Source organism: Elaeis guineensis, chromosome 11 (assembly GCF_000442705.2).
Source record: "Elaeis guineensis isolate ETL-2024a chromosome 11, EG11, whole genome shotgun sequence".
Lineage (NCBI taxonomy): Eukaryota > Viridiplantae > Streptophyta > Magnoliopsida > Arecales > Arecaceae > Elaeis > Elaeis guineensis.
In genome coordinates, this window is record NC_026003.2 from 89,258,721 (window position 1) to 89,271,866 (window position 13,146).

At 36.5% G+C, this 13,146-nt stretch overlaps 1 protein-coding gene across 2 annotated transcripts; it reads right to left on the reverse strand.

Moving 5' to 3' along the window:
* Positions 1 to 1,335: 1,335 nt before the first annotated feature.
* On the reverse strand, positions 1,336 to 11,566 carry LOC105034263 (uncharacterized). Of its 2 annotated transcripts, XM_073245904.1 has the most exons (5): positions 11,349 to 11,566; positions 6,256 to 6,449; positions 2,434 to 2,518; positions 1,854 to 1,918; positions 1,336 to 1,784 (listed from the first exon to the last, which is right to left on the reverse strand). In XM_073245904.1, exons 1-5 carry the CDS (start codon positions 11,430 to 11,432, stop codon positions 1,673 to 1,675), a joined length of 540 nt encoding a protein of 179 aa, XP_073102005.1. In that variant the 5' UTR covers positions 11,433 to 11,566; the 3' UTR covers positions 1,336 to 1,672. The 2 variants fall into 2 exon arrangements, with proteins under 2 accessions (XP_073102005.1, XP_010907641.2); XM_010909339.3 differs by lacking the exon at positions 1,854 to 1,918 and having other exon boundaries at positions 1,336 to 1,765; positions 11,349 to 11,565.
* Positions 11,567 to 13,146: the final 1,580 nt, after the last annotated feature.

The following is a 13,146-nucleotide window of genomic DNA, read 5'->3' on the forward strand; positions in this document are numbered from 1 at the left end:
TTTTCATTCGTATGAAACGAATGCCCTTGGTATGACTCGATAAGTAATCATGATATATGAAAATGTGCATGAATTTCATAGTTTGCTGGACTTGATCTATAAGTCTATAGCTCATGTTACCTTGTGGTCACCACTCTGCCTACCAGTCTGGTAACTTCAATTTTTGAATAATATTTACAGGTATCTGTTGCATCCCCTCTCTGTTACCACTGGTGCAACAATCAGAAACTGGTGCAGTACATGAAAGGTAAGTATTGTCAAATGAGAACCTGGGTGCTGCTTAACTGATACTGTAATAAAATACCACTTGGCTGAGCAATAGTATAGCAAATGATCTCTAGTATTTTATTATTATTACTTTGGAACTGGAATGAGCTGCCATTTCTCATTTTTCATTTTTGCTGATAGACGCGTTCTACTATTAGCAGCTTTATCGGCGAGGTACAAACATTCACCTCGCAGTTGTGATCCTTCCCTTCCCGACCCTAGGCTCCACTTCCCCATCATTACTGAGGTTGCAAACGGGTCGGTTGACCTGTACCACTTTGACCCGACTCAATCTGGAAGAGCCACGGAACTGGGTCGGTTCAAGTATTCGACTGGTTCCATATTTTAGATTGTGTTTAGATTTCAAAACCCTTGGCCCAACCAAACCCAACCCTAGATATTAGGTGGGCCTGTTTTCGGATCTTCCTATTAATTATCGATTCAATCCATTCTCCAAAAAAAAATATTCTGAGTCATTTCTCCTCTTCCTCTATCATGAGAATAGCGCTCAAACTAATCTTACTACATTCAAAGAGGTTTATTCACCTTTTGAAATATATTACAGTTCTACAAAAACATTAATTCATGAAGTTTTGATCATATTAAAAAACAATTCTGTGGCACTCAAAATTTAATTTGATTTGGAAGTAAAAAAAAAATTTCTTCACAAAATCCTGTCAGCACATAAATATGTAAATCTAGACCTGAATTAGACCGAAATACTTTCTGGGTCATACATGACCATCAGAACAACTCAGTGGATCCACGATATTTTCCACCCCACCATTAAATGAATAATAACACATTAAGGGCAAAGGATAATCGTTCACAAAAAAAAGGTACGTACAGCAGTTGGACAACTACAGCATACACTATATATAGATTTCTTGTTAGCGATTTAAACCCATATAGACCATTGAAATTGAATATTCAAGCAGTTGAACATGATCTAAATAAATTCACCAGATTTTGATGATTAGATCATAGCACAATATAGTATCATACCATTAAGATTACCTATTTTATAATCTAAACCAAAACTTCAACAGGCATCTATCCCAACCAAGATTACTTGAAACACAATATTATACCAGTACATTCTCTACCAAGGTATAAGAATTTGATGCTAATACAAGCATTAATAATCTTTCCAAACTACATTAAGGAGATGAAAGAGATTAAAAAAAATTAAAACTTTAAACCGTCACATTAATGAAGAGACTCCAACCTGCTAGCTCCATCTCAGCATTCATGGATGAATGTACGGTTTACAAGAATAAAAAGCTCAGTATCATCTCATCTTCAGGTGAACCTGACCTGACCGACCTTCATAAGCCCCGAGCAACCTTGGAAGTTTTCTTTTTATATAACCTAAACTAAACAAGGAGCTATTCTATAAATGATATCACCTATTCCTTGTTCTAACAATTTTGCCCCTGGCAACCTTCTTCTCCATCTTTTCCCTTTTCTTCCGGCTCTTCTCATCCTCCACACCCACCTGCATCGAACATAGAAAACTAAAATCATCTAACATATCATGCCCTAAAGATACAAACCACGAGAGTGCCAAGTTAGGTATCCCATACCTCGAACCTCCAAAAAGTATTCCTTTTAATAAACCAAAAATCTTGTATGCACCAAATGCAGGTATCTGTGACCAGGGTGGATATTCAGAAAACTGAACTACATTCCTGAGTAATTATTCATCTAAATATCTTCATAGTTTGTGCGCAATGACTCTCATATACGATCTTGTCAATAATGTAGTCAGCCACGGTACATTTTTCTTTATTTTCTAAAATACCGTAAAAGAAAGAATAGGTTTAGGTTCAAAAGAGCACATATTTGTACTATGCAAATACCCAGGAATTGAACTAGCTAGATGGGAACAAGCCCATCAACCTGAACTGAGCCAATGGGCATCCTTCCAGACATCCACAGGCTATTCAACCAGTTGCTAGATTTTTGTATGGAAATATGTAATGGATGATGGGCAGTCAAATGGCTAATCAAAGAAATAGGAAGATGAAGAAAGCAATTTTTTTGTAAATGGCATACAGAGTTTTAAGTCTAGAAATGTCAAAATATACCAATTATGGTGCAGATAATCAGAATATACTAATTGCCAGATAATTAAGAAATACTCAGCTGGTCTTTGGATCTTACCACTAAATAAGTCCACCAAAATTTACCAGAGATAATGGATGTCAGCTGTACAAAACTTGTTATGTAGATCACATCATGCAGATAACTGCAACCACAAACACACAAAAAGGTAAAATAAGCGTGATACAGTCCTTGGCTATATGGTGAAGCAAGAAAAACCATAAAATAAAAGGATAAGCAATACTTCAATGAAAATAACTCATATATGATAGAATCCAAACTATACCGGACATGCTGTTCCATGTCAACTAAATATGCCTTTATATTTTTTATTGCAAGCTCCATATTAACCTCAATGAATGGAGATCTTTATGTATATGACTTGGAGGGCCTATTGAAAGTGAGAAAACCAGGATCAAACCAAATTAGTTACTTTGTAAATTTCCAGGAAACAGGACAGAAGTAAGAAATTTTGTGGAACAAAGGTTTTAAAGAATGAGAATAAATTTTACAAAGGTGAATGTAGAGGATTTAGGGTCTCTGGAAGAGGTTCAATGCCGACCAGAAACAGAACATCAGCTAACAGAAAAATGTGCGCAGAAATCCAACAAAGGTGAATACAGATCTTGTACAGATGAGAAATATCAAATAGCCATGCATAGGCAGGAGTGTATTAAGTTCTATAAGTAAAAGAAGGAACATAGCCAGAAGTCTATGCAGATGAGACAAGATCTGGGCTGTTTTAATCTAATTTTTCTTGAGATCGAATATAATGCTAAAATAAGAGCATAACGAGAAAATATATTACAGAAAGAAGAAAAAGATGGCAGAATAAGTAAAAAAAGAGAGATTAGGAGATGAAAAGAAGAAGAAAGCGTTAGAAGGGAAACCTGGGCTTGGTATTCTAAACTTTCTTTGCAAGACAGAGAAGAAGAAGAACTCATAATGGCTTTTTAGACAGCCTCTTACTCATGAACCACTACGGGATTTGTGAGGGTCCCTCCCAAAAGTAGAGTGACCTATCCTAGTCCAACATAGCCCAGCTAAAACCAGCTATGGTCGAAAGAGCTTTGAGTCCCACTGAAACTCTGGAAGTACATAGAAAAAGATAAACCTCATCATTCCTTGTACCGAACGATGAAAATGCATAAAAAATACCATTCCAAAAAATGGCTTCTGTAACATCTAAAATTCTTTCTGATATTCAGAATCTCAGATCATAATTTTGGGTGGCAAGTACATTCTTCTCAAGAACATATATAGACTAGAAGTCAAATCAAAGGTTCCAAAAATTTTAAGGCCCCCTCCCACCCCAAAGTGTATCAATCTGGACGTCCACAGGGATATATGTGCACGTCAGATGCTCCTTTAATATGAGCAATACTCAATACATGGCTGCATTGCTCCATCTTCAACAACAAGATATATTCAACCAATAGCTTTATGGGTAAGAATATGATCCACCAAAGTTCCACAAGTCTCTATAATCGGCTATCAACCTAGCACCAGCTTTCTATAAATTGGTGTGGCTTTTATGGCCAAGGAAGCTTCGGGCAAAGGTCTAACAAGAAACCTATAATACCAATAGGCAGAAAAGAAAAATACATCATGTTCAAGCCTAACACAACTAAGCAGCTCTCCAAAAAATCAAAATGGAAGGAGTTTAGATCAAGAAAAAGGACAGAAAGGTCTGATATATGTCACTGCATTCATTGGATGAAGAATTCAAGAAACTAACATAATCAATTCCAGTAATTTTTTAGAAAGAAAAGGACTGATATTTATGACACACTAGAAAGTTCGCTAAAAAAAACAATAGACATTTTGTAATTAAAAGAAGATCCGGACACAGTTCTAAGGTGTGCTAAGTTGCATTCTTACTCTGGCAGACAGAGCAAAAAGCAGTAAATAGAGAATTTGTAAATTTTAAAAAGTAAGCTACTAACCACCCACCTATACAAACACATAATATCAAGGTTTGATGACAGAGATGTTTTGCTACAAAGTTGTCTAAATAAGGCAAAGTACTAAAGCCACAGCCTCAAGAGTCAAGACTAATACCAACTTAAGCAACTTTTAGAAACCTTAGCAGCAACTTAAACTCTTAGATACCTAGAAGTTGATGCCCATCCAGAAGCTGATGTTACCTGAGCTTAATTATTTGCACCCATGGACTGCAGCGTATTTGTATTATGGTGTCAAAATTGCTTATATAATAATGTAAGACTAAACTGTGTTACTCAAACAGTTAAATGAACTGCTGGATAATGTTTCAGAAAGATGGAAGGAGCCAGCTGACTATTGGTTGTCATTATGGTTATTGCATTAAAACACTACTGTTTATCCAATATGGCATGCTCCATCAGAATGAAACTCAAAAATATTTTAGTATACAAGGTGAAAAAAAAAAGAGCTTGAGGGCACCGTGAGCCGAGAAGTTTTGTAAAGGAGCATAAGAAGGAGAATGAGACTCTGGTGATTGACTTTTAAGTCACTGTGGAAGGCTAGGAACTGGAGGCTTGAAATGCTATCAGAGTACAGGGTTGAATATAAGAACAATAAAATAACTATCGTGCTTCTCATTGAAACAAGAACTAAGCTAGTTTAGGTTTAACTGGCCAGTTCTTACATATGAAGCTGGGTTCCAAGTCTGAAGTAATGGTCAAGATCCTGATCCTAAGTGAATATAGAGATCCAATACCCTGCTTTAATTTAGAGTAAAGGAAATGGAACTACTTTTTGTATCATTCATCTTAATTGGAGGATACCACCAACTAATGCCAGAAACTCATACCATATTTTGATGTGGTTTAGTCGAAATCAATACTTAAAATCAAGATATTACAGACAAGGTCAAACTGAATTGGTATTATTAAGGCTGATATACATTGTTGACTCATTCCTAACAACCTAAGATTTAGGGATCAAGTGGTTAATTAACAAGGTATCAGAGCAAAGGTTATTGGAGGTTGTGGATTTAAATCCCCTCCAATTCAATGTATTTAATTAACCTGGTTGTCATTGGCTCATCCCTCTTCACATGTGGTCTTTGCTGCATGTTAGGGTGGCTTTTAAGTCCAATAACATTGTTTGACCTATTCCCTACCATCTTAACTTTTGGGATCAGCTAGTTAGTTAATAGGCGTGATTTAACCGAACATAGGATAAGATTTTAATTGAATTCTTAGTGATGATATATAAATTTTGGAATTAGGATGATAAGAAGGTTGTAGTAAAGATTTTTTAATTGACAAATCAGTTGAACAAAAAGAGAATAAGTTGAAAGTTCAATTCTGACTTCTGAACTGCACATTAGGTCCCTATATGGTTAGTTCCTTGCGTTATACTAAACACCATTAGCTCTATGCAAAGTGCTGGTGGGAAAAAAATCCCATAAGTAAATAAAAAAAAAAATCTATTCGATTTTACTAAAAACTGTAACATAGAGGACCAAATTGCGAAATCAGAAAAAGGCTGGTAAGCTACAACTTTTTTTCTACAGTAACTTTACAGCAGGTGAAAATAATATTTATCCATCAAAAGGGTTCTTTAACAAAACAGTTTTTAATCTAGAGAAACAGGTAAAACTTTCAGACCAAAACTAAATGAACATGCTGTAATTTAATTAAGGTTACATATCATCCTAAGGATTATTATTTTTCTCATATAAGCACCTTAATAATCTTTTTGAGACTACAAGCAGCTTCTTTGAAAAGTTTATATTTCATGAAGCCAGTGATTTTTTTTTCAGAAAATAACCATTGGGCACAAAATTCTCCCAATAGAAACATTGTACTAAAGCTACACAAGTCAGTCTCAATGATAAAGTATTTGAGAAACATAAAGCATAATTTTTATCCAGAGAAAGAATTGTAGGCATACCCACAGACTCCACCAGTCGTCATGTCATACCCACCATCTAGGAGTTCACCATCATCAGAGTATGCGGGTTTTGCCATGGTAGCAAGTTGTTGATATGAAACTCCATAGGCAGCCGACGTAATAAGTAGACCAACCCAATGCTTCCAAGTGAAAGTTGAATAAAACATAAGCATTCTCACCAAGACATATAATACCTGCACAATGACATGTATCATGACTTATCATTCAAAAAATAAATAATACTATTAGTCCTTATCAACGACAACAAAAAGAGAAAAGCAGAAATACTAATTAGACAAGTTACCAGGTTTCATCGACAGGTTAGATCTCAAAAACAAGAAACAAATTGTTTAATAACGAGAAGAAACCACATGTTACTGATTTGCCAAGTCAGATCCATAAGTATGTTTTCCTTCACCATATGGTCAGTCAACCAAACAAAGAAACCATAGAAAAACATTTTAGAACTTGTGTATTATCTAATTCACATCATTTTTATTGTATCCTTTGTTAAAGATGTCAACAAACCATGTGCTATTATGATGCCAATTGTGCCAACAGTTCATCACTTCCTTATCAAAGCACTGCCATCGAACTATTCCTTTTGGGCTCTCTCATAATCTCTTGGCACCAAGTAATAACAAGCCTATACCATAAAATGGCTTTCTGATTTCATCACAATAATTATACTTACCCATCTTAATCAATTCATCTTTCTAAACTATGATCAGAAACTAATCTGTGTCATTTTGGCACTCACATTGTAAATGAAGACAATACGGAACCATAATTATACCCTCTTTGTAGGTGGACATGGAATCATTTCAGATGAATCTACTAGTATGTACTACATCGAACCAAAATTCAAAGATATATGAATCATTAGAAATGAGAAGATGACAGCAGAACCAGTCACCAGGGATTAGAAATTTTGCCAAAAGACATGCCTCCATGCGTGCTACCTCAAATCAAAAGTAAATTAATGATCTGATATAATTAACTGCAGCAGAAATGTTGCAGAATCTGAATATTCTGTTTTTAATTAGGAATATGCATTATTTCATGTATAAGTTACAGAATAGAACATGACAGTTTAAGTGGAATCTCCACAACCTCGTGTCTACTATTTACTTTGATGTAGCTTAGGTAGGTCTCCTTATGTTTGCTTGATAACATATGCAAAATACAGATGATTGATATGCTTGACATCAATTATTCTTGTGCTTGCATAAATTGCTTGTTGTTTTAATTGTTCTTTGTGTTGTCATCATGCAATTACATGGTAGGGATAGGATAACACCATGAGATTTAAGGGCCTGTTTGGATGCCTGAACACTATGTCTGTGACATCACCTCATACAGGGTAGAAAGTTTGCTGAAAGGGTGGCTAGTTAGAAAGCATGAAGGTGACTTTAACCCAACAATTGCAATTTTTTAATATACTGGAACTCACCTTTCAAAAAGATTCTGATATCTATATCATAAGGATAGGCAACACCCTCTCATTTCATCCACCCTTCAACTCCTCAACCTTCTCTATCTAGCAGTGCCCCCTTATAGTGGGAGATATTAAACAAGTAGGGAAATTGAACATCCAAAGACAGCCTTAATGCAGACTGTCGTCAAAATCTTAGGGAAATGAGACTTCTAATACCAATGGCAGGTAAACCTAGTTTGACAAATGAAGATTCAAGCAAATAGTAATTAGAAGAATAAAACTTGCGATGGTTGTTCAAGCTAGACTGCCACCTCGTAAAACCAGAATCTCTCCACTCCCCTATAGCACCATGGTTGACAAATTGTTGAGAAGGGTGGAGCATTAGTTTACAAACTCTTTCAATCCCAGCTAAGAAATTGGAATTGATAAATCTTTGCCAGCTAGTTCTATGAATGCATTGGCTCTCTATTTTCAGATTAACTTGCTCCATCCTTTTGCAGGTTGAAGCCTGCTTTAGGAATCTCTTTTGAACCGTTATTTGTGACGAAAGGTCTGCATTTCCTTGGAGCTAGAGATAAGGAGTTTAAAAGGGGGAATGAGGCCTGCGGGTCAAAACTTGAAGGAAATCATTGAGAATGCCAAATTAAGGCATCCACTGAGATTAACTAGGAACGGCTAAAAACCTTTGGGTGGTGTGGATGCAGATAACTCATCTAAATTAGCATGATATCTGTAGAGCAAAAATTAAGTCAAAGGATTCCTCCATCCAGAAAAAGGATTACACAGTCTAAAAACCTATTAATTGGTTGTGACTCACCAACTGCCAAAGTTACAAACAATTACCCTAGACATGAAAAAAAGATACTTTGTTATTTTTGGTTGCTGGATATGGGCCATGGTGGGCCCATTAACAATGGTAGTAAATTGAATTTCGCAGGATATTTTGCAAAGTTATTGTAATAATGTAGAGTGGGATCACCCTCATCCTGTAACTACAGCAAATCTTGCAATTTAAGTCCTGGCTCGGGGTATAAATTTTTGCCTGCTAGGGTTCTCAAGATCAGATTATTCATAAACCATTAACAAATAGTACTTAATAAAATCAGCTTAGAATCATCCCAGAGAAAGATATTATAGAAAAACAGTTGTGCTTTTTTTAATGTTCAAGTTCACTATTCCAAAGCATGTTCTCCGTACTTGGAAAGCTGAACATGGCATGGTTGACTCATGTTATCATATAAAGTTGGGGACAATTGGCTTCAAATTGTGATTTTGCTGGGCTATCATGGAATGGTAGGACATTTTATATACAGAGCCTTGTCATGGAAGATAACACAACTGAAACTGGGAGTGAAGAACCTTTCACAGTTGAAATTCGCCCAACTAGGACTGCACAAATTTTTTAACCAAAAAAAAAAAAAAAAGAACACATTCTCAATGTGCAGATAACAGGGAGTCAAATTATAACAGTCTAAAATAGAGTTTGGAAGCTCCCCATAAAAGAAGTCTGTCATTGAGTTCTCAAGATGATGCTATTGATGTAAACCAAGATCAAGTATGTTGCTTAGGCAATGTTTGACTCTCTAAAATGCTCGAAAAATTTTCCATTGCGACTTCTTCAATGTTGTAGCAAACAACTATTCTCAGGTTATAGTGGATTTCTTTTTCTTGAGTACTATTTCTTTTCAAGGTCCTGGCCAACTAGTGGAGCAAGGCAAACATATGCTTTAAAGATTTGTATTGTTTTACATAAATCAACACCACCATTTCCACAAAGACTTGTTGGAACATTGCAATCACCTACATCTGAGATCTTAAAAAGGAGAATCTCCAGATAATCCTTGTTTCCTTGGACCTAAAAATTCATTGTAATTATCCTCTCTCTGATCCTAATTTAACTCCCAATATGACAAGATAACTATTCAAGAACTCTATTTCCTAATCATTAGAAATCCATAATACCAAGAACCTTTCCATCCACTCCAATTTCCCATGATTTATAAACAAGGATATTTTGGCAGCAAAATCTGCTTATTCAAGGGTGAATAATTCTCCTTGTAGTAGATAAATGGTTCATCAACAAGCATGTGAAAATGGATATTGTGTTCTTCCATAAGACTGAGTCTCATGTAAAGGAAATTAACATTTGCCAATTTCTAAGAATGTTTAAATTCCATAAAATTATTTCCAAAACTGTATAAAATAGAAACATCTCAGCTACAGACTCAAAATGATGCCTGTGTTGCTGAAACTAAATCAAGAGTGTTTCTGATCCAGATCTGGTCAAGGCATAGGTATTACAGAGTTAGATTGCAGAATTTTATAAGTAAACTTCAGCTTTCAGGCTTTTATTTTATAATTTTTTAGCTAATTTTTCCAGCTTGTTCCCCTAGTCATTTTTTAATTTTATTACCAGTGTCAACAAGTCTACCTTAGGTCTTGCTTGGGCTAGAAAATGTTTTAACTCATTTATCATGCTTCAAAGTGATTTAATGGCTTTCTCTAGAGGTTTTCCAGAAAATATGGATTTTAAGGAGAGCAAATGGCTTAGGAAAAATGGACTTCAGGTTGATTAGGTCCACAAAGAGTCCAATCTTGAGTCACATTCTGCAGTTTTGAGTTTTGAAATCATTATGTGTAGGTCAGGAGACCATTTATGGTCAGAAAACATTGTTTTAGGATTTTTTACATCATAAACATGGTACCACAGTTCCATAGAGAGGGGCAAATTTTGTAGTATCCATGGTTTATTTTGAATTAATTATTTATTTTGAAAGTTTTCCTTCAATTCTTGTCTCATTTCTCTCTCAACTGCCTTTTTGCCTCAATTTGATCCAATTACATCCCCCTGAATGTCTCAAAAAATACATCTTTATTTGCTCTTATTTTCTGTTTGTGAAAATGAAATATCCGTCCACCCCAGATCTGAATTTTCTTTTCAGCACCTTACAGAATTAATTGCAATGCTAATCTGAATTTTATTTCAGCACCTTACAGAATTAATTGCAATGCTAACACGAGATGTCTGCAACAAGGTATGACGAAAGTATGAAACCACTCCCACTTGTGGAGTAGGTGCACAAATTATGGAAAAAGCCAATCAAAAATCGGACAATTCTCAACCATTTGAAGTTTGAATGTTTCAAATCGATGTTCAACACATTACAGCACCCAGAAAGTCTTAAAGATTCCAAATTTGAAAACTAAAACAGTAGACCTGTAGACAATACCAGCAAATTTACTACTGTTATTCAAATTTAACCCAAAAGAAAGAGGACTAGACGGAAAAGGGAGCAAATCGATCGCAAAATAAGGTCTTTTTATCGATTAACAGTAACAAAATCGATTAGTTCTCAATCATGTGAAGTTTGAATAATTCAAAGCGAGGTTCAACACATGCCGACAGCCTCAAAACAGTCCAACTCTGGGATCCAAAACAGTTTACATGCGGACAATATCGGCAAAGTTTAATGCTATTACTCAAAATTTAACCCAAACAAAAACAAGCCAATCGACTGTAAAATTTAAGTCTTTTTATCAATCAACAATAACAATTCAACTACTCAGACAATTATCTGAAACCATGATGAGTAATAAAAGGAAAAGAAAAGGGGGAAAAAAGGGGCGAAGTTAGGGATTTGGGAGAGGAGCGTACGTTGGAGGCGATGATGACGCGAAGGAGCATGGCCATGTGCTTCCTGTTCTCCTCCTTCCTCTTCTTGGCTCCCTGGTTCGCCATGCCTTCCTCTTCCCCTCTTCTTCCCCTCAAACGCTAACGATCCCAAATCTCTCGGCCTCCCCCTCTCTCCGTCCTGCAAAAATTCCTCCGCCCTGATTTCCCTTCGGCTGCTATTCCGACTTCGGATTTCCGTGGGCTGCTTTATGGGCGCGTTTTCTCACTCGCCTACGAGCAAAAGGGTCGGGTCCGAAACTGACCCAATTCTGACCTCAGATCCATGCATGGTTACTGGTCGGGTTTGGATACTTGAAAGCCGAACCAGAACGTATAGGTATTTCAGTCGTCAACTATTGCCTGAGCCTTACCCATGCAAGAACCCAGTTGGGTCGGTATCCGGGTCCGGGTCCAGCTGCGGAAAAGTTCATAAAATCCATTAGATCTATGGGTCAAATCCTGGTATATAAAGATTCATACCCTACTCAATTCAGATTATTGTTTTGAAAACGTTAATTTCCTTTGCGCACTCAAAACTAAGTCACTGATGACATGGCGCTAAAATATATTTAATAAATGTTAGAAGAAAATGTGAAGAGAGTAAAGCGAGAAATAAATCCTAAATTACAAGATAAATTGTTGAGCCTTGTTGTTGCAAATTTTTGACTTGGGTTGGGTTAGCTTGAGTTGAATGGCAACCGCAGAGCCATAGTGATCAGACCTGTAAAATAAGTCCGTGGCTTGGGATAGCTCTGACGGAAACTATTCGATACTCAAATCAAAAATCTAAAAAGATAGAAATGAGTGTGTGAGAGAAAAATTACATACCTTAAAATTCTATGTTTGTCTTTATTTATGAAGTTGAGAGCCATGGAAGAGAAGAGTTGTAGAAGGCCATTGTGGCCGTGTCGGGTGCATTATCCCGAGATTTCCAACATGATTTTTTGGGATTTGACGATTGTCATTGTTTTATCCAGCTTATGGCCAATTATACACAATGGTTGTGTGATTTGAAAAGAGTGCATGGGTACTCGTAGTTAACCCTTCTAAATATGTCATTCAAAGTAGAGGTCGGTCGAGGCACAGGTCAACGGCTAATACATGGATTGCTGGCCGACTCTTGGGTCGATCACAATTGAGGTTTGCCAATATTAGGCTCAAATATCAAAAATTTTTTATACATAATATATGCCTCCTACTTCCAAGTTCGAGCTAGAATCGAGTCAGATGAAAGGAGTACATTAGGACAACACTCGTCTTAACCGAAGACACCTATCGCATTCGTATTCTTTAGGCAAAATAGCATCACAGAGTTGGTGAGGAAGCGTTAGATGATGGTTACTAATGATCTTGCTAGATTCAAAGCATCATGTGCATCTTTAGAGATGTGCCCATAAATTCAGTGTTCGAAAAAATTATCCTGGCCATTATGGTGATGCCACTTGGTGGTCATTCGTCAGCTATGGCTGAACTGACATTCAATCAGGATCATTCAGAAAGATTCTAAATATGGGCCTATCCTTCCCTCTTGTTACCTTTGCTTTCTTCTCATTTTGAACTTTTGCGGCCATGCTTCCAGCACAGTTCCGATACTCTTCTCCGACAATTTTCAACGATCTCCCAGTACTCTGGCAAAGGCCCATCTACGGGTTGGCTCTCCAGGCATTCCCTATTCCTTTGGTTTTCCTCTTCGAGTGCTCTCTCTTCTTTCTAGCTTCTTCTTCCGATTGGTATTTTATTTCCTTTTTCCTTGTTCATCTTGCTTGGTTCTGGTCCTGGA

What these genes read in the sequence shown, in the direction of transcription:
- LOC105034263 (XM_073245904.1), bottom strand. Translation starts at nt 11,432, where the DNA reads ATGGCGAACCAGGGAGCCAAGAAGAGGAAGGAGGAGAACAGGAAGCAC. An exon ending in GCGTCATCATCGCCTCCAAC is followed by an intron (nt 6,450 to 11,348) that starts GTACGCTCCTCT and finishes GTCATTGTGCAG; the next exon opens with GTATTATATGTCTTGGTGAG. An exon ending in ATACTTTTTGGAGGTTCGAG is followed by an intron (nt 1,785 to 1,853) that starts GTATGGGATACC and finishes AGATGATTTTAG; the next exon opens with TTTTCTATGTTCGATGCAGG.